This window comes from Urocitellus parryii, chromosome 2, assembly GCF_045843805.1.
Source record: "Urocitellus parryii isolate mUroPar1 chromosome 2, mUroPar1.hap1, whole genome shotgun sequence".
Taxonomy (NCBI): Eukaryota; Metazoa; Chordata; class Mammalia; order Rodentia; family Sciuridae; genus Urocitellus; species Urocitellus parryii.
In genome coordinates this window covers 221,936,473-221,958,236 of record NC_135532.1, presented here as the reverse complement: position 1 = coordinate 221,958,236, position 21,764 = coordinate 221,936,473, and the positions used below count along the sequence as shown (strand labels likewise).

The window sequence follows — 21,764 nt, the reverse complement described above, 5'->3', positions numbered from 1 at the left end:
TTTCTGCTGAACTCCTGTGTTTCCAGAGACCTGATCCCTCACCCTCTTCTCTGCTGAGCCAATATCCCCTACTCCTCAGGCTCCAATGGCATGCCCATCTCCCCGGCCACCTTCTGTTGATTCTCTACTCAGTGGTCCCGAGCTCCCTCTGTCTGCTCCAGGGGCACTGCACGGTGCTGCCCCGGCTGTGCTGCCCCACACTTAGCTTTGACCCAGAGATGGTGCACAGCGCAGCGCGGGCCAGGAGCCAGCCTGCCTGGGCATCCCCCGGCCCAGAAACTGCTGGGGTAGGAACAGGGCCAAGTCCCCTGGCCTCTTTCCTCCTTGACTGTTCTCATCTGAACAATGGGAATAATGTGACCCTGTAGGGTCATTGTGAGACAAAAGGGATCTTAAAAATAATACATAGAGATACATGTAAAATTATGTACACATATAAATTGTAGGTAAGTTATATACACATATTCGAGTTATATATACCATATAAGTTATATATGTGGTTACTATATAAGTTACATATGTTATAAATATATATATATATATATTAGGTTATAACAATTGTGATCCATACTAAGAAAATTGAGCCTACAACTAATAAAAAAATCTAAAAAAAAATATTGAGCCTATTGGAACTGAATAGGATCAGTACTGGTAGCCAGATGTCTCTGTATCCAATTTTTCCCTTTTTATAAGAAGACCAGTCACTCCAGATTAGGGCTCATCTTGCCCCCTTGTGACCTCCTCCTTACTTGTCCCTTCTGCAATGACCCTATTTCCAGATAAGGTCACACTGTGAGGTCCCGGGCAGGACATCAGCACATATGTTTGGTGGGGGAGGAATTCCATCCTGTCCCTGGCTGGTCACCCTTCTACCTGAAGGCTCCTCCTCTCTTGGACACAGCAGCTTTCCACAGTTCTTAGGGACCCTCCTCACCAGGCTGCCCAGTGGCCTGCACCCTGCTGCAGCCCCTTCATGCCTGCATCTAACCATAGCACAGAGTCGCTCTCTCAGAACCAACCCATGAGGCAAATTTCTTTCTAACCCACTTTGGAATCAGCAGAAATTGATAACTTTAAAGTTACCCTAGATAGGTTTTTTCCTTTTTACACTTTTATTTTAGTTAATGCTAATTTAACTTTCCAGCGAAAGCACGGAGCTGCTCATCTTTGGGCTCGTCTCACGCCATGCCCTTAGATCTTGGGTGGGACCTCCCGTCCCTCTGACTTCGTGGACACTGCTGTGAAGACTGCCCGGAGGAGCTGGCGGCGGCCTGGGAGGCGCAGGCCCGGCGATGAGGTCGGCTGCCTCGTGTGCCCTGCCACTTGGCATCTTATTAGCAGGGCCATCTGCTCCTTTAATTACTATTAGCTCAGTTCAGATGGCAGTGGGGGAAAACAAAACTAAGAAGTAGTCCTAAGTGAAAAGCCGGGTACGGCTTAAAGACCTTTCTGAAAATAGTGCAGCCCTGTTGAAGAGCCAACCTGGCAGCAGGCAATGACCAGCGGGCAAAAGGAAACTAATCAACATCTGTGTCTTGGAGTCCCTCCTGGAGGAGAGCCCCTTTTAATCTAGTATGTGTGAGGAAATGGCATGTGAAACTCCAAAAGGACGTGTTCGCTCACTTTCTTTGCACCCAAACCTCAGAAAAGAGGTTTTGAGTACAAGCCACGAGAGGCTCTTTCATCCACCCATCTGTTTGAACCCTTTGGGATGGCACAGCCAGGGGACGGAGATCAGGAGACGCTGAATGAGGCCTAGGGAAGCGCGCCACTCCAGGTGGGAGAGACACGGAGTAGTCTCGCGTAGACGTACATGCAGGGTCAAAATGTACTAAAACCGAGTCCTAGAAAGCAGTGATCGTGGATCTGTCCAAAGTGGGCTAACATGGCTAGAAATTTAACTGAAGAGCTGAGGCCAGAATGACTAGGAGGCTGTCAGGTAGAGGGCTGGGCTTGGCGCCTCCGGGGAGAGCAGTTGGAGACGGGCAGTGTGGCTGGGCTTGCTGGGAGATGGGCAGAGGCGAGGAGGGGCTGTGGAGGTGAGGTCAGAGCCAGAGCATGGCAGGCACCATACATGATCTGGTCCAGGGGGGCTCCTTCACGACACTGGAGATCTGGGGGGTTGATCTTTGGGAGGACAGCGACTGTGTGCATCGAGTGGAGAGCAGATTGTGGAGGGGCAGGTATGGATGCAGGCTGGTAGGAGGCTGCCATCCTTAGGAGAGGGTTGCCCAGTGCAGAGGAAGTCGGGGTGCATTGTGGAGGTTGGAGTGGAGGGATGAAGCATGAGGAGCAGGAGTGGTTAATCCTGGGAGCTTGGGATCTGCATCATAGATTGAGATGCTCATGGATGAGCCAGGCAGGACTGATTCCAGCCACAAGATGATGATGTTAGAGAAGGTTCCAGTGTCTCTGTGCGTAGCCCTTCCTACTGCACAAGAGTCCTGAAGACAACTTGGTCAATGCAGGCTGCAATAACAAAATACCACGAATTTGTGGCTCAGAGAACAGAAATGTACTGTTCGTGTCACGGTTCCCGAGGGGCAAGTGCACAATCAAGGTCTGACAGGTGTGGATCCTGGGGAGGACTCCCCTCCAGGTGTGCAGATGGCTGCTTCTGTGTGCTCACGTGGCAGAGAGAGAAAGAGCTGGTGTCTCTCATCCTCTTCTTATGAGGGCACTGAACCTATCATTGGGGGCCACCTCACAACCCCATGACCTCGTCCAACCTGATTCCCACCCAGATGTCCACCTCCTCATACCATCACATTGGAGACTAGGCATCCCCATATGGATTTTGGGCACACACAAACATTCAATGCCTAATGAATGTCTTTGTGCCTGGCCTCTCACTGGGATGCACAAAGATGTTCACTGGGTGCCTTTTACCTTTCTACACCAGTTAACACAGCCTGGACACGTGATGCTCAGTATTTGACTCGGGCCTCATGCATGCTAGTCAAGCTCTCCGCCACGGAGCCACACCCCTAGCCACAAGCACCAATTGTGATGTCAACCTCCTCTGTGTCATCTCTGCTCAGATGCTTCTCTGATATGTGTATCGACTCTGTTAAGTAAAGAAATGATTGTTAGCCAGGTGCAGTGGAGCATGCCTGTAATCCCAGCAGCTCAGGAGGCTGAGGCAGGAAGATCGTGAGTTCAAAGCCAGCCTCAGCAAAAGCGAGGTGATAAGCAACTCAGTGAGACCCAGTCTCTAAATAAAATACAAAATAGGGCTGGGGATGTGGCTCAGTGGTTGAGTGCCCCTTTCTCCCCAAATAAATGAACTCTTAAAAGTGAGCCCTACTGTGTGTATGTCAGTGGGCTCTTCTATGTCTGGCTTAGGCAGGCCATATGTCTAGGTATGGACCTAGCTCATCAAACAGCAGAATAACCAACATTACACCTCTATAGACACCACTTTCATTTCCATTCACTTCATGTTTTAATAGTATTATGTCAAATTGATAATTCATAATGACCTGGATTTATGGGGTAGAATGTAGTCACCATGTATGAAATGATGAAATCTAGCCAATCCATGTGACTCCTCTCCCTTACCCTTTTTTTGTGGTGAGCTCTTTGAAGTTACTCTGAGTTATTCTGAGGTGTATGCTGCATTGTTACGGGCTGCAGTTGCCCTGCTGGGCAAGACCATCCAGGAGGTGACCACCGGGCAAACTCATCCTCAAAAGTGGAAAAAGAGGATGCCTGTCACCAGCTCTCTTTCCTAGACGAGCAAATGAGCATTTGGAGTTGAATGTCATGACTGAGGTCACATTGATGTGAATGACCATGACATCTTTAGGGTTCAGACCCACTAGATGCCAAAGCCCAGGTTTTTCCCCCACTGACATGTCTCTCAAAGTAGGTAACTTTGGTCCACCTGGTACCTTGGAAGACCTTTTAATTTGATTTTGTATAAGAACATGGAAAAAATTAGCTGAGAATTTTAATAGATCAATAATGAATAATGCGTGAGTTTAATTGTGTTAATCAGAGTGATACCCAAGGATAAACACAGGCTTGGGGACAAATCACCACTTTTCTCCTCTGGTATTGGTGGCCCCTCATACAGGTGAACCAGGGCAGTGCCTAACTATGCTCCAGCTTCTTCTTCTCATCCTTCTTGTCACCTTATTGGCCTGCCCCTTACCCTAAGATGCAAAGTGTCTTAGATTGCAAGCTCCCTGAAGACAGGGTGGCTGTGTCTCACGACATTTTATGTTTCCGGAGCTCAGCACCCTGGTAGTCAATGACTGGGTGCACCACTGACTTGTTTTCCTGCTCACATGGAACCTTCTAGAATAGCTCCGACATGCCTCTTTCTGGAGGTCACACATCTGCTCTCTGCGGCTCAGATCTTGAAGTTGAGGTTCTGCTTCGAGTACCTACAGTCTAGCAAAGTGGATTTCTAGAGCAGCACTATTTTAACCTCCTCCTTTGATGTGTTGGACAAAGACTCACAAAGGTATCATGTCTCCATGTTAGCAGCCATCACCTGTGTGCTCTCCACTGCTCAGGACCCCAATGGAGGAGCGTGTGGCTGCGGGACATCCACCCGTGAGCCCTGCACCTTTGCTGTTGTGCAGATATCCATCTTCTGTGTGTCTCTAGGTAGAAATACCTCACTCACTAGCCCAAAGCTGAGCTTAGCCAGCCAGGTTGGCTGGCAGGCACCACCCAGCAGACTTATTTTAGCGAAGACAACATAAAGCTCATGTCACCTGACTCTGGGGAGAAACCCTAGCACTCACCCATAACCCATTTACTTTTATTTTAGGCAAAGTTCTAGCCATTTTGCATACACGACTTTTCAAATTTACCCAATGAAGGCCTCAGGTCAGAAGGGTGTGGACAGGATGTTGCTAGTGGAGGTAAGAAACCACTCACAAACTGTCAGCAAAGCAGGAGGCAGAGAAGTCATAAAAGACAGCCCCCTCAAACGCCCAGGGGCCAGGGACCGTCCCTTTGTCTTGAGAAGTCAGGATGATGGCTTTGAGACACCTGCCAATGACCAGCACAGCTTACTGCATAGTGTTCTAACCAGGGTACCAACCCAGAAACCATCCCTGTGTGGTGATTTGTTTGCAGAGTGTTTAACACGACAAAAGTATGAACCAGAGTTTAGAAGTGTTCTCATCAAAATGCTAATGGTTTTCCAAGGAAAATAAAGTAACCCTTGGAATTTTGGCTTCTCACAAATGTATCACCCAATAATTCTGACAGTCCTGAGGAGTCAAGGTGTGTGTGTGTGTGTGTGTGTGTGTGTGTGTGAGAGAGAGAGAGAGAGAGAGAGAGAGAGAGAGAGAGAGAGAGAGAGAGAGGGACACACACAGAGAGCCGACAGTTGTGCATTTGCGTTTTATTGCTATCAATATTTTGTCTTGGTGGAAGCCCATTCAATCCCACTTAAAGACATGAGCAAACATCTAGCCTTCACGACTCAGGAACCTCTGAAGATGCAAGGTAGTGAGGGGGGCAGTGGGAGGTGGGAGAGCAGGGACGATGACTCCTTGTCACCATGCAGCCAAGTCCTATGGTGCTTATATGACCTTGTCGTGCCCTCGTCATCCCCGGAGAATGCGACCCTGCTCTGGAGTCAGGGCTGTATGCAGGACCGTGATTCGTAAGTCGTCTTATGATTAAAGGCTTCTACTTTTCCACCTTAGCCTGTGTTTCAAATGCCTACCATTTTAAGGTAGTTTCAGTGAAGGGTGAGCACTATCAAAGGAAAGTCAGTCCGGGAACTGGTCAGCTCCTCCATTGCTGTGAACATCTCAGAAGTGTTTAGGACCAGGGAAGGTTGAGTTCTCCTGAAACAAGCGTCTTCAGAGTCCCACTGCGTGCTAAAGAAGTAAACCAAGAAGTTTGGTGTGATGGGGGCAAAGTGACCCAATTAAACGCACCTAGAGAGCAGAGCCCGCTCAGGAGTGGCATGGGATGGCCGTGTGCTGCTGCCATGCTGTGCAGCCGGTCTGAGGAGTGCCACCGCTGATGGCCTGCCAATCCTCAGGAACGTGCTCCATGCTGGGAGAGTAAGAGGAGCGCCACACATGTCTCCATTGTCCTCCCCGTCCATCGTGTTGACTTTAAGGACCTGGTGATTAAAGCCTTACATAAATATGCAAAATGTATTGAAATCGAAAAATGTTTCTATTACATGTGATATGTAATGGTAAGGCATCCTTAGAGTGCCGTGACACGTGACAGGTGACAAAAGGTATTTTGGGTTACTTTTAGGGGAGGAGGATGAAACAAAATTACTTAGAATATGCAGCGTTGGCAGATTTTTTAGCTCTTCAAATATTTAGCATATTTAAAGTCTATTTTAAAACAAGTAGCTCCTCAGGATTGTCTAAAATTTAAATATTACTTTAAAGATATTTTATACTATTTTAATAATTAGTGTTGTTTTGAAAAGGTTTGCTAGGTCAGTGTCTGTTTTTAATGTCTTGTTCATATCCATGTTCTCTTGAACTGCCTTTATGTCACATAAGAAATCCTAAGTCATCTGTATCTGAGCAATGGATCTGTGGGTATCGTCTTTGCATGAGATGATCAAGGCTGTGGGAATTATGCTCGCAACTGAAATGTTCAGGAACAAAGAGCCATGAAGTCAAGGCTTCTCACAGTTCTAACTCAAATAGACCACAGCAAGTTTCAGGTGACTCTTAAGAGTTACAAAAAATACAAGAAGGTAATTTTTTGGCATTTCAGTCTTTTCCTAAAGAGACAAAGCATATTACCTTCAGTGGAATTATATCACATGCAGAAATAGTCTGTAAAAGAGTCTCAGTGGCAGTAGTACACAGAGCCACCCACCGGAGGGGACAGTGACTCACTCTAAGGGCTACTTTCTGCCTTAATGTTTATTATCTAATTATAATTGCACAGTGGGAATTACCTTTAGTATGTTTTCAAAGAGAAAAAGTATCCTAGTCCTTCTTAGACCAGGACCCATGTTTGATCTTGAATTGGCCATTTCCATACAAACAGATGTATCACAGGTAAACGTCACAGGTCCCACCGAGGACGCCGTGTCCTGTGTTGACTGAAGGAGGACTAGCCCAGCAGAAGATTTTCTCCCTGAGATGAAAATATTCATTGTCAATTATTTGAGCATTTGCTTTAAAAATTAGTGACTGAAAAATAGCAAAACACTCTAAAATACTGACTGCAGGAAGAGATGGCCTTTGTCTTAGAATATAGCAATGAGTGTTCGTGACTGTGGGGGAATAAGACCATCTTCCTGGGGAGTTTGGGGGAACATTTTACCATTTGTAGTTTAACACTTGGGTGCTTTTATTGAAATATTCAAGAGGAGGCAGAAATATAGACTTTCCTGAGGGACAAATCTGCAACAAGAGTTCAATATTTCCCTAACTTGTCTCATTCGAAGAGAAACTGATGAGTCAAGAAAACCAGGCAAGTTAGCTGCTCCTCCCCTTGTGTGCCAGCTTGGGTGCTACGAGACAGGTGCACGACCCAGAACGTTAGTTGGTGAGCCCAGCTTTGCTCAATGTGTGTTTATTGTGTAGTGCCCAATGTCGAGCTCCTAGAGCCGACTAGTTGGAGAGCACAGGGTGCGGACTCTTCCTAACACTCCTGTCCACGTTTTTGCCTCTGCAAAGTGTCTCCACGTGAAGAGAAGTCGTTGAGGGCTTTGTTGACTGCTCGGTTGCTTCTGCCCCATCTTAACCAGCCCATCCCTCTTCTCTCTTCCAGGATCTAGATTTCTCATCACATCCACGGGAGCCTTGTATATTAAAGATGTACAGAATGAAGATGGACTGTATAACTACCGCTGCGTCACGCGGCACAGATACACTGGGGAGACCAGGCAGAGCAACAGCGCGCGACTCTTTGTATCAGGTGAACGCTCCTCCAGGCCGGGTTCTCCTTCCTCCTCTCCTTCCCCAGCATCCCCAGATGCCTATCTAAAGCTGGGGACCTTGCATCTAAAATCAGTCAAGTGTATTTTTGCCCTCCAAATACATTAGGAATGCTCAAAGTCTCTTAAACCAGCATCCACACGATGTAATGTGGATATTAAGGTGGAGTCATTTCACAGCTTGTGAAACTCTCAGTTGCTCTGACTTGATGAGATTTCTGCTCTGAAAACAACACTCCCAGTATTTGTATGCTTTGTTACTGACAGTTACAAACAGCACCGCTCTGCTCCCACCAGGCAGAGCTCTGGTCAAGGAAGTGGTCATTTGGAGCATGCTGTCTCCATTGGAGAAATCACCCACCTCTGAAGTTAAAAGGGTAGTTGAATTCTCCCTTCTCCTTCACTCATTCCCAAGTGAAGGAAATCTGAATTAATTCTGTTCTTGGAATTGCATCCCTGGTGTACTAACCCTCATGGAAACTATACCTTGAGAACATAGTGACATTTCACATGATGGTCCCCCTCGGCTTGCTTTGGCTCATCTGCATGAAGCACTGCCTTCTCAGGGTGGTGCCCTGACACTTCAGACAGAGGTTTAGGAGGGCAAAGTTCACAGCTCAGTATCAGGAAATTAAATACAGAATGCCAACCCCTGCCGCCTAAGACCGTAAGATCACAGCAAGTAGTGAGGGCCCAACAGGTGGCAGCTGCCAGAGGGAGTTGAGCCAAGGTCGTTGGCTGTCCATACTCGAGTGTCCCTGCTTTATTTGCAGTGGAGCTTTATGGGGAAGAAGTCATGGAAATCAACCCCTGGGTGAATTTAAAGCATCGTCACATGGACACCCACTCTCGTTCGTCCTTAGTAATGCCCATCAGGAGCCCCCTCCCATCACATCCTCAAAACAGCCAAAGATTGCCTGTCCGTCAAGGTCTAGCACAAATACCTGCCAGAATTAAATGATCTTTCTTCTGAATTTGCAGATATTTTATTCTGACTCGTTCTTTGTTCATGCCGGCTATTGATTTCTCCCTTGTTGTGTGCTTACTGTGTCTTGTTGGGAAGAATGAACTAGGAAATGAATGGCACCTGTCACCTGGTCCACACTGGCTGTAGTGACAACCACACTGTCCTGCTGGTTCAGAACATCCTAGAAAAGGTCTTGTTTGCATTCAAGAGGAAACTCCTCATACAGTGGTGACATAAGAAAGGGGAAGGATTTGAAGGGGGCAATCTTGATATAAGATGGATCCGGGTTAGCAAAGCAAGTACACGTGCCTTTCTCCATCCCCAAGATGAGCACAATCTGGGAGCGCAGCCTCCTCCTTCAGATGAACTTCTTTATTTCCACTCTAAGTCACAAAGCACTGACTTTCAAGTTTAGCTCTCAGGGTTGAAAGGCAAGTTTACTTTTCTTAATCCCAATTGGGTTTGGGTTTTGACAGCAGTAGTCGAAAACATTTGGTGGCCGCAGAGGCCACGGGGTCCCTGAGACGGCAGGGTGAGGCCAGTGAGCATCTGAGAAGACAGAGCTAAGGATGCTCAGAGCAGCATCCAGCACAGGGTGCTGTACCCCAAGGCACCTGCAGACAGCAGACCCTGCAGGGCTGAATGAAGGTGCAGGTAAGGGCTGGGGAGGTGACAGTTGCCAGGAGAGGACAAAGCCACATATCACTGAAAGTCTCCCAAATCTAATGTATGTGGCAATACCAACTTTTGGTTGCAGAAATTTTGACAGAGCAGGTGAGAGAGACATTGTCAGCATTAAAAGAGGAGAACATGGGCACTGAGTGCAGACTAGCCTGGCGACACGCTGAGCTTTGGAGGGAAAAAGCAGAATCTCATTTTAAATGTGATTTGGATTTGTTTTTGCACATCTGTGTAGAGTTGGGGTGACCATGGGTTGTGTTAGTAGCGAGGTTGTAAGGACCCCAGACTTCTCCAAAACAAACACAGGATGGCACGAGAAAGCACACAGACAGCACCGTCCCCACCACCTAGTGACGTGGATTCCCCAGAAACTCAAGAATGTGGGTGGTGTGGACGGACCACTGACAAGAAGGGGACCGGCAGGACAGCAGCAGGGCACAGGAGGGGCAGGCGGAAGGCAGCGCCCATGGGGACCTCGATGCAGTGGAGATGCCAACATTGCCCGATGCTCATCTGGAAAGCAGAGTCGGATCCCAGGAGCTGTGTCGGGAGGTCAGGAGGCTCGCGCCACCCTGCCAGAGCTGCCCGGGCCCTGCGTGAACCCACACGCACAGGAGGCTGCCAGAGCACCAGTCACGATCACCAGGGTCGCTGTGATCTGAGAACATGAGGATCTCAGAAGCATTCTGCAAATGACCTTCCTAGAGGACAGACCCACCTGCAGGGAAACTGCTGGATCCCATAATCCAGTGGGGCCACAGAGGGCACCAGGAGTGGCTGGGCAGGCCCAGTGCATGGCGAGAGATGCCCAGGCTGGAAGCGCTGCCAAAGGTGCCAGTAGAATTGGGGCAGCCTGGTGCTCCAGGGTCCTGGCGGCCACACAGCACCTACCAAACAGGGAGCCACCAACAGGACCTCTCGGCTAAAAGCCAAGACATGGGCTAAATTTTATTCTTTCAGCATCGTGCCAAGGGAAAGTCTGGAAAAGCTTCCTGAGGTCATGCTCTGGTGAAAGAGTCTCCCCAATAACCACCAAACCCTCTCCTTGTAGAAAAGAAAAAAGATTTAACCCACACAATTTTGTCACAAGGAAAGATGAAAACAAGCAAAAAAAAAATTCTTTTTTGACAATGAGACAAAACTAAAAAATGGACACAAATCATTTGAAAACTATACCTTATCATTTGAAAATGATTAAGTCTTGAAATAGTATAGATTAGAAAATAATTCAGTAATAAAGTGGCCCTAGAAGAGTCTTTTGAACAAGAAAGGATATAATCTAGGAAAGAGAAAACAATGAATTGTTATAAAATGAAAATTAAATTAGAAGGAACCCATCAGAGAACGCACTAGAGAAAGCATTGTACGGAAAAGAAAGACCAGCAAGAAAACCCAGGTAGAAAAGGAAATGGCGAAAAGGACGAGAGGGAAATACACAGACTCCAGGCGAAGACGACGGGCTACAGGTGCAATTTGACTCTGAGAAAGCAAGCCACACTGCAGAGCATGAGTAAAGAAAATTCCTTTAATTGAAGGATTCATAGTTATCGCACATTGAAATGACACACCTTCACCTGGAAAATGGCCCTAGGTGCTCAGCATTCTAAGAAGACTGAACTGTGACAGTGAAGAAGAACGATCACTGAAAACCCAGGAATTGAACCCCAGGGCTTAACCACTGAGCCACATCGCCAGCCCCTTTTTAAAAACTTTTTAAAATTTTGAGACAGGTCTTGCTAAGTTGCTGAAGCTGGCTCCAACTTGTGATCCTCCTGCCTCAGTGTCCTGAGCCACTGAGATTACAGACCTGCACCACCACACCTTTGGTCTTTTGGTAATGGTCATTCTAGCAGGTGCAAGTGTGAGTTTAATCTGCATTGACCTAATGACTACTTAGATCAAACAGCTTTTCGTGAATTTCTTAGTCATTTATATACATCCTTCAGTGAAATATCTAATATTTTACCCATTTTTTGATTGGGTTGTTTCTTATTATTGTAGAGACAGAAAGATTTTTTTTCTTCATACAAGTTCTTTATTAGAAATATGATTTTCTATTAGTTTCTAATTTCATTTTCTTAAAGGAGTCTTTGAAAATGCCAAAATTCTCAATTTTGATGAAGCGTACTGCATCAATTTTTGTCTCAAGGTTGGATCTTATGCCATAACCCAAGGGCACGAAGATTTCTTCCTATCTTCTAAAATTGTTACTATTCCTACACTTTAAATTTGGGCCTATGATTTGTTTGGGGTTAATTTCTGAAGGTTGTATGATATAAGGCTCTGATTTCTGCTTTTTGAAGTGGATCCAGTTATCCCAACCATTCTTCTTAAGACGTCATCAGAATTATGCAGTACTACCTTAGGGGACATATTTAAAGTTTTCTATTAGTAATTAGTTTTAGATGTCTATAGGGAGCACACCTATCATTATAGCTACTCAGGGGACTGAGGCAGGAGGATTGCAAGTTTGAGGCCAGCCTCAACAATTTAATGAGATCTTGTCTCAAAATAAAAAATAGAAAGGACTTAGTTATAGCTCAGTAGTAAAGCACCCCTGGGTTCAAAACAGTACAAAAAAGTTTTAGTGAGAATAAAAATTTTTAGGTACAATTGTTGGTAGTCTACTTTCCAGGTAGTTGGAAAAGAGGAAGGGGAAAAGACAAATACTATTCTCAGCTACATCATCTGCCTTAAAGTAACATTTTCTATATGTGCACACATTTTTCTCCTCATGCATCTCAGCAACTAAAGTTTATGTCTTACAGCGTTACTTATGTAAGCTTGACAAAATTTGTCTATATTAATGTATGTATGTAATGTTTCCACACATGGAGTGAGATACTGCATGCACACACAAACATACTCACCCACATAAATATATACACAAATATACCTATATAGGTACATACGTATATGTACTTGTGAAATGATTACCACATCAAGTTAAATAACCTACCTGTCACATTTCCTCACCTGGCCCTGTGCACATGCATGTGCTGAGAACATTTGAGGTCTATGGTCTTTGCAGATGTTGTAAGTACAATACGGTGTCATCAACCGCAGTCACTACGATGTAAGTTAGATCTCCAAAAGCTGTTCATCCTGCAACACGGAAACTCTGAACCCTTTTACTTAGCAGATGATCCTGTGATCCAAGTTCTGGGCTAACAGCTGCAGGAAATGAAGTCAGTACCTCAAAGAAATGTCAACACTCCCAGATTCCCTGCCACACTGGACACTACATTCCAGATATGGAAACAGCCTAAGTGTCTGTTAGTGTACACACACACACACACACACACACACACACACATGCATCCTTTGTCAGATGAGTAGTTGGTAAATGCTCCTCCCAGCTGGTGAGGAGCTCTCACACACTGTGGTGGGTAGACACTTGTGAAGCCCTCTAGATAACAAAGGTTCTGCTAGTAGTCCACAGTGTGACCCAAGACTCCCACTTGTGGCTGTAAACCCAAAGGAAGTGCAGGCAGCACACCAAAGACGTCCTGTGCCCCGGTGTTTCTTCCAGCATGATTCACAGTAACTAACATGGAGTCTGCCCAGGTGCCCAGCAGTGCATAAACAGTTAAAAAATATGGGTATCTTCAGCTATAAAGAAGAATGGAATCTGCCATTTGCAGCCAATGGGCAGAATTGGAGGATACTGTGTTAAGTGAAATCAGCCAGACACAGAAAATCAAGCATTTCAAGTTCTCTCTCATCTGTGTACGTTAAAAACAGAAAAGTCCACCTGAACATAGGATCGTCATTCCAAGGGTCTGCGAAAGAGGAAACTGGATAATGGTGGCTCAGTGTCCTTGTACATGCTGTGTGCAGGTACTGAAAGAGTACCTGGGCCACGTGAATGTGGCAATTAGTCGTGTTAACCAAAAATGAAAAATCAAAGTGCTGATTTTTTTAAAATGAATAAATAAAACACGTTTAAAGTTCTTTGTTTTCTATGCTAAAATTCTTTGGTTTGTGAAATGAGTTTTACACGTGTTAAGAAGTGCCTCCACCCCTGTTCCTCCTTTGAAAGGGGAGGCCTCACCTTCCCAGCTCTGAGAAGCTGGTCCTCTCCTGAGGTGAGCCCACAGCTCCTTTTGAAGCCTGCTGCTTCCGGATGTTTCAGTGACTTAGTAGAGAACCACAGGCAGAATCTCTGACCAGGGTTCAACCTTTTGCAGATTTTGAACAGGACGAATCTGTAGGGATCGGGCATGTTTATGTGTGACTCGGTGTAAAATCTTACAGATCAGTACCAGCAGTTGGTGTGGTATCCAGAATTTCAGTGACGCAGGCAGCCCCGGGATTCTGAATGACCTCTGCCTCCCCCTGCATGACCTCTAAGAGCTCTTCTTTCCCCCACAGACCCAGCGAACTCAGCTCCGTCCATACTGGACGGGTTTGACCATCGCAAAGCCATGGCGGGGCAGCGGGTGGAGCTCCCTTGCAAAGCGCTCGGGCACCCTGAGCCAGATTACCGCTGGCTGAAGGACAACATGCCCCTGGAACTCTCTGGGAGGTTCCAGAAGACAGTGACGGGGCTGCTCATCGAGAACACTCGCCCCTCAGACTCAGGCAGCTACGTGTGCGAAGTGTCCAACCGATATGGGACTGCTAAGGTGATAGGCCGCCTGTACGTGAAACGTAAGTTGGACGGTAACTGGCAGAGGTGGTGTCGGCCGCCATGGGTGGTGCTCCTGTGGTCAGCAATGGCCAGGCTTTGTCCACAGCCTCCCATTAACCTCATGATACCCTGTTGACCTTGGCAGGAGCCCTGCTTTTCAAATGAGGAGATTGATGCTCAGGGGAATCCTTCAGGGCCACACAGCATGGGTTTGAAGTGACAGCCTCCTGATGTGTCCACCTTGAGATCATTATCAGGCCACAGAATGACTGCCCAGCCGAGAGGACATAACCCAGCTGCTGGTTGGCATGGCCAGCCTCTCTGAAAACAGACAGGGGGAGAGCACGTGGTTCTTTGGGCACAGGTGATGGTAGCCAGTGTCATTGTTGGTGGCCTCTTTCCAGATACTTCTTTACCTTTCTAAATGGAGCTGTTACCTGCAGAAACACAGGACTCCAAGTTAGCCACATACTGCTCTTGGACTCAGTGTCCCCAATGGTTTGGTCTTCATCTCAACACAGTTCCGCTTCAGTGCATGGTCGTGGTGGCCTGCAGAAACCTGTTGAGGTGGCAGGTACTGAAGGCCCATAAGAAGCAGGGGACGCAGCCATGGGGCACACACACTAACCCAGTCCAGCGCCCTGGATTTTCCTCACTGAGAACCAAATATAAGTGAATCACCCAAGATTGCAGGACCATCTGCCCATCCTTCCTGGTCCAGTGTTAAGCTCCCTCCCAAAGACTCCTCCTCCTCCTGTTGGCACAGACTTTCTCTTTCAAAAGGCCTTCACCTCCGTGCACCTGTCTCAGTGGTTCATGGAACGGCCTAAATTCCAGGTGTGCAATGCCCAGGGAGTGCTCCCTCCTGCTGTCTCCCTCCTGCTCACTGCTCCTTCCCAGTGAGAACACTGCTGCTCAGTTCAGCGCTCTGCAGACTGAAGGCGTTCCCTCTTCCCTGGCAGACCTTCTCTTTACTTTGAATGCTTCCTTTATTTTTATGGCTGCAAATTCCTCCCCTCTGAAAAAAAGCCCCAAATCTGCACAGTCAGCCTCAGTCTTCTTCCTGGTACCGGACACCTGTGTCTCCCAATTTTATTTCATGTGAGGAGCTGGCTCCTCTGAAGAATAAGGTAGAAAACCAACTGGAGTCTCACTGTCTCTTCCTCCAACAGGGCTCTCCTTATCAGCACACCTTCCCCTCCCCCATGCTGACTATGAACCCTGGGTCTCCTTGGTGCCCTTCGCCCCACACCCAGGTCCTGCCAAGTCCTGGAGATGGGCTTCCATGGTGCCTGGAAGCTGGGCTCCAAGTCCCTGCCTGTCCACGCTGGGTCTCCAGTGTGCCTCCCCCAGACACCCATGACTCCTCCTCAGGGACCAGCTCCTTCAGTCTCACTTGGCCAACATAATAGAATCACTCCGTTCTAAATATCTGTTGGACTGTGACCCTCACTTACTCAACAGGCTCAAATGCTTTTGTTAGTTCTCTCTGATTTTTTTTCCTTGAGGTCCCTTGCAATCTTGTCCCAGACTGCTTTTGTTTTCCCATGTTCTCCTTGTATGGCATCTACACTGAACCGGGAACACTTCCTGGGACATTCCCTCTTTCCCTTGCAGCTGGCCTGAGATCCAGTGGGGTGAGATGAGCAGTCAGGATGAGCTAAGATGGAAAACTGTTTTGTGGTTTTTTTTTTCATTTACCTGTTATGTGGGTTTCTTTTCCATTTACCTGTTAGGTTGGTTATTCCTTCATCCCTCTGAATAAACATTTCCAGATGATGATACAAAATTCACAGAATCAGGGAAGACTGACTTAAATATTGTATGAGAAATGTATGGCAATCTTATGAAATATACAAGTTTGCACCATAAACCACTGACCTTTTTTTCATCTATAAGTTTAACCCATTCTTGGCACATGATAGATGCTCAGTAAATGTTTTCTACATTGAACTAAGAGTTTGAAATTGCAAACAGGAATTCAGGGTTAGGAGTTTCCTTTCTGCCCGAGTCAGTGAGCCTTCTCTTAATGAGAAACCTATGCACCTTCTTATCAAACTGTTTTTTTGCAGCTGTGTGCTCTTGGCCCTGGGTAAGCACGGGTAGCGTATGAGCGATTACACGTGTGTGTAGAAGTGTGTCAGGGTTAGACCTCGTGGCTTCCTTGTGACCAGGCAATGGGGTTTATACACCCCCGGGGCCCTGTTGGTAACTAGCCTGTGGCATTCCTGATCATCTGTGGGTCACAGCCAGCATCCTCCTGCGTGCTCACTGGGAAAGCAGCATGACCAATACTGTGCTATTCGTTGTGTAAAGAAAGAAGGGCAGAAAGACAGCAGCCAGGAGGCTATTCCCAAGTGAAAGGGTGCTCGTGGAAGGATGCCGACGCAGAGACCGCGAAGAAGTGGCCGAGATGCGTCCAGCTTGTTGCCAGTGTGCTTCTGGGGTGATACCCAGTGACTGACGCTTTTCCTTTCTTTCTCTCTCTCTTGCCCAATTCTCCAGAGCCACTGAAAGCTACCATCAGTCCCAGGAAGGTCAAGAGCAGCGTGGGGAGCCAGGTTTCCTTGTCCTGCAGTGTGACAGGGACTGAGGACCAGGAGCTCTCCTGGTACCGAAATGGTGAGATCCTCAACCCTGGCAAAAATGTGAGGATCACAGGGATCAACCGCGAAAACCTTATCATGGATCACATGGTCAAAAGTGACGGGGGTGCATACCAGTGCTTTGTGCGCAAGGACGAGCTGTCCGCTCAAGACTACGTGCAGGTGGTCCTCGAAGGTCAGTGGGCTCTCTGGGCGGGGGCGGGGAACCTGGAAAGCAGACACGGGGCAGAGCTGTGTGACGGTTTGCAGTTCTCTCTGTCTCTCCAGCTGGTTGCTCTGCCCTAGCGGTTCACACCAGCTCAGGCATAAGAGAGAGAGAGAGAGAGAGAGAGAGAGAGAGAGAGAGAGAGAGAGAGAGAGAGAGAGAGAGAGAATGAATGTGTGTGTGTGTGTGTGTGTCCTGGTGAGAATGAAGGCATCACATGTGAGGTGGCATGAACCCCAGTGGCATGAATATTGTGCACTCATTTCAAGTTACTCGTCGAGACAGAAACGTGACACTGATGGCTGGACCATCTTCCTCTAGACCTGGGTCTCGGGAAGCCTCCCTGGGGGCTGTTTCCCACAGGGTGGGATCTAGCAGCATCTCTTCTGCTACCCCCAGATGCCAGCAGCACGCCCTTCATAGGGCCCACAGAAATATCTCCTGGCTTTGGCAAATGTCCCCTGAGGTGGGTGCAGGGAAGGGTCTGGCCTCCTGGTGACAAGGGTAAATTTAGAGACAAATTTTAAATCAAAATTTTAATACTGTGCTTGGTGGGGCGAAAATGGCGTTTAGTGGGTAGAGTTGTCTCTGTCTGCAGACTCCAATGTCCACCTTTGGGGTGGCTAGAATGTGTGCAGAATCGATTGGTGGAATTTAGTGGGATTTTGGAAGGTTTTGCTACTGGCTTCTCCTAGCTGGCTGCAGCACCCTTAAATCTCCACACTCATCAATCCATCAGGGAAAGAAACTGTGACAGAGAACACTTTTGTCAGACATCTAGGCACTGAGGCAATTGGACTAGCTTTTGTGTGTCTTGTTGGAAATTGTGCCTTTTGATATAATTTAAAACTCATCTGTTATCAATTGATTACAATAATGAAATGATTTTTATATAGCCCAAAGGGAGAATGAACAAAATCCATGAGTTTATGAAAGTCAGCTTAAATGGGTCTCGATGCTAAGAGAATCCTTCTGCTATTGCTTTTTTCACCTTCGCTAATTTTTAAGAAGCAGCAGGCTTCACGATGAGCTGCCTACTTTGAATCAAGCATTTCACTGCAGACAGTGAGATTTGCAAAGCAGAAGTGAAGTGAGCTGAAGGCCCGGCATGCATACGAAATGGCTGGCACTGCGTTCCTCAGAGTGATTGAGTGCAGAACGCCATCGATTTGCACAGAGCCAGGTCGCTAATGACAATGCTCCCCAGTCCTTACTCACTATTTTTAGAGTCTTTGTAGAAATAGGAGAGATTACCTATCTAGGCCTAGTTACCGCGGCAACCATCTCGTGTGACTAAGAAAACCTAAAGAGCATATTGATAATCCATAATGATGTTGAAAGGGCTCAGGTTATCAGAGAGTGACAGCGAGAGAGATTTCAAAGACACTCCAGTCTCACTGGGAAAATAACGTCGGCTTTCATCTCCAAAAAAGCCTGTCACTTGAACAAAAAGAGGGGCAGGGGGGACCCCCGAGCACACACTTGGATTTATTTGTCGCATGTCAGTTTCCATTCAGGACAAGAAGCTTCATTTTATTTTTCTCTCTTCTGAGAGATGACAGTGCTAATGTAGCAAGAGAGAGCAGAGCTGGAATCACGAATACATATCTAGTACCTGCTGGAGAACTGTGTCCATCCAGGGTCCCCAAGGAAGCCTCCAGGTACTCCATGAGACAGTCACAGATTAAGATGAAAGGTAAAGTCTCACACTACCTTGGACAGCACAAGACCAGGATAGGATGGACCATCTGGAGCACTTCCCCTGAGGCCGAAGAAACTGGAGCCTAGCAATGATAAGTTCCAGATAAACCCTGAGCTATCCAATTGGCAAATGTAATAATGAAAAAAGAATTAATAGACTCAATTTCTGGAAATGATAAAATAGCAAATGTGAGACCAACCTTCAGGCACATAAAATGATGAACTTGCAGAGGACAGAACTACAGATACGCGATGGAGAAATACCAAAAATGGGGAGAAAGGAGTTGACCTTTGGAAGAAGGGAAAAGAGCCAGTAATGTCTCCATCTTCTCCTGAGGATACTTCCCAACAGTCCATGCAGTGTAGGGAGGAAAAACTAGAGGAAAAGCAAATCATCGAGTCTTACTGGACTCGAGTGAGAGAAGACAGAGTTCAGGGAGCCAAACACCTGCAAGCTGAGGGGCTGGGGCAGAAGTTATACGAAAGAGGAAATAATGAGAGTCCCCAAATGCACAAATTCACCTCTTTGGAAAATTTGGTGGGCAAATGAACTGCAAAAATGTGCGTGTGTGTGTGTGTGTGTGTGTGCACGCGCGCACGCGCTGGAATTCTGTCTGCAATTAAAAATAACTAAAAAACTAGATGTATTAAAACAAGACAAATAGAACAACAAATAGAAAACTAGGTACTGTGACCAGTTAACAAAAAGCAAAGTCAGGGGACAGAAGTGTTAGAAATGGCAGATGAAGACTTTAATGCTGCTATTGAAAACACGGTCTAGTGTAAAGGAAAATATGGACACCATGAGTGAACGCACAGGAGAAAACAGCAGAGAAATGGAAACCATGAGAAGAAATGGACAGAAATGAAATGATTCCCTGAATTTGCTTTAAAGCACCATTAGAAAAGAAAGAAGAAAGGCTCAGAGGGCCTGAAGATAGAAAAGCATGAAGAGGGTCATGCACATCAATGGCCTGAGCCAGAGAGCAGCTCCTGTCTTTCCAGAGATGGAGAATGGTTGGGGGTGGGAGGCTATTTGAAGAAATAATGGCCACAATTTTCTCTAATTTGGCATAAAAAATAGAGTTTCAGATCCAAGAAACTCAGGAAACCTCAAGGAAAAAGACAAAATTACATGCAGGCACATTAGAGTCAAGACACAGAAAACCAAAGAAAGAGAAAACTTTGTCCATCTGAGGGAGAAAATATTCCATGAAGGGAAGATCAGAAGAGGAGAAGTGGCTTCTCATGGGATGTGTGGGAAGACTGAAGGCAATGGAGAAGCATCTTTATATTTTCTGCAAAACAACAAAAATTTCAAACTAGACATCTATAGCAAAATAGTCTTTAAAAATTAAGGCAGAATAGCTGGGTGTCGTGGTGCACGCCTGTCATCCCAGCAGCTCAGGAGGCTGAGGCAGGAGGATCGCGAGTTCAAAGCCAGCCTCAGCAAAAGCAAGGTGCTAAGCAACTCAGTGAGACCCTGTCTCTAAATAAAATACAAAAAAAGACTGGGGATGTGGCTCAGTGGTTGAGTGCTCCTGAGTTCAATTCCTGGTACCCCACACCCTGCCAAAAAAATTAAGGCAGAATAAAGGTGTTCCCAATAAACAAAAGGTAAAAGAAAACGATGACAGAAAACCCACACATTAATGGCGAATGACGTCACCAGAGTGAAGGGAATTACGTAAAGTCGGGACTCAGATCCAAAGGAAAAAATAATGTGAGAAATGAAAACAATTCTTCATGACTTGGGCACAGGAAAAGATTCAGGACACAGAAAGCACTGAAGGTCAAAGACAAAAACATTTTTAAGAAAATTAAAAATGAAGTCATGGACAGAGAAAATATTTTAAGCATAAGTACAAACAAATTCTAGTATGTCTAACAGATAATATGTTTAGTATACACAGAATATTTGAGCAATCTGTCAGATTATTGTTATCTGATATATGTATTTGCATTCCATATACATTAAAATTCCTATAAATTGATAATGAAAAGGCAAACACTGTAATATAAAAATGGATGAATGCTGTGAGCAAAGCCACAAAAGGATGCACATGGACAGCCAATGGACATGTGAAAAGCAACATTGTTTCATGGTGTTTCCAAGGAAGCATGAAACCAGCATCTAAACAGAAGGAAATAGGAGGCAAACCCAGTTACCAGCAACTATCTACAAAGTTATCCTTCAAAAATGTATCAAAGTTAAGAAAGAAGAGATTGAAGACTGTTCCAGATTCCAGGAAATTAAAGCGACTCGTAAATGTCAGGGGTGATACTGTCTGGAGTAGACGGAAATAGCAGAAAGAGACACACTCTGTCAGTGGGCAGAATTTCAGCAAGGAATGTGCACTCGATGATAGGCTGATTGCAGAGTTACGTTCCCTAATTTCATGAGTTGCTCTGTGGTTATGACAGCACATAGGCATGCATAAAAATGCTCTATCTTACATTTATCTGAAGCTTAAGAACAGGAAAAACTAGTGCCTACTGACAGACTAGGGCAGTGCTGCCTTGTGATGGGTAGGATTGATGAAAAGGAGCCCTGAGAGATCTTCCTGGGAAAGGTTTGGGTTCTGATCATCCTGGTGGTTACCGAAGTGTGTGCAGTCGGCAGAACCCCCCTGTACACCTGTACAGTGCGTTTCACCATAAATATCACCTGCACTGAACAACAGCATCAGTGAAGAACTCTTTCCTAAATGGATAAAAATCACATGAGTTTCTTGTGCTCTGGGTAAAAATTAGAGATGTTTCCAGATGAATATTTCCTACATAAACTGTGGAATTATAAGGACAATTAAATAACCTCAGTGCTCCCATGCATTGGTGACTGGTGATTTACCGAGAAGGACCTTCTCTGTAACACTAATGCCCGGCTCAATGAGGCAGTACTTGCCCCACATTAAAGACAAAACAACCTTTACATTGCATTTTATTTTTGTCTGAGGTACAGGGAATTAAGCCCAGAGGAACTCTACTGCTGAGGTATACCCCCATCCCTTTTTACTTTTTTTTAAATTTGAGAAAGGAAATGGCCCAGGCTGTCCTTGAACTTGCAATCCAATCCT

General features: G+C 46.2%; 1 protein-coding gene across 1 annotated transcript in view; it reads left to right on the top strand.

Annotated features, from left to right (window-relative positions):
• Positions 1-21,764, top strand: part of Dscam (DS cell adhesion molecule) — a 546,865-nt gene that overhangs the window by 257,444 nt on the left and 267,657 nt on the right. The window contains exons 4-6 of the mRNA XM_077795550.1: positions 7,729-7,875; positions 13,917-14,195; positions 16,681-16,956. Coding sequence (XP_077651676.1) covers positions 7,729-7,875; positions 13,917-14,195; positions 16,681-16,956 — 702 coding nt within the window. The remainder of the gene's footprint in view (positions 1-7,728; positions 7,876-13,916; positions 14,196-16,680; positions 16,957-21,764) is intronic.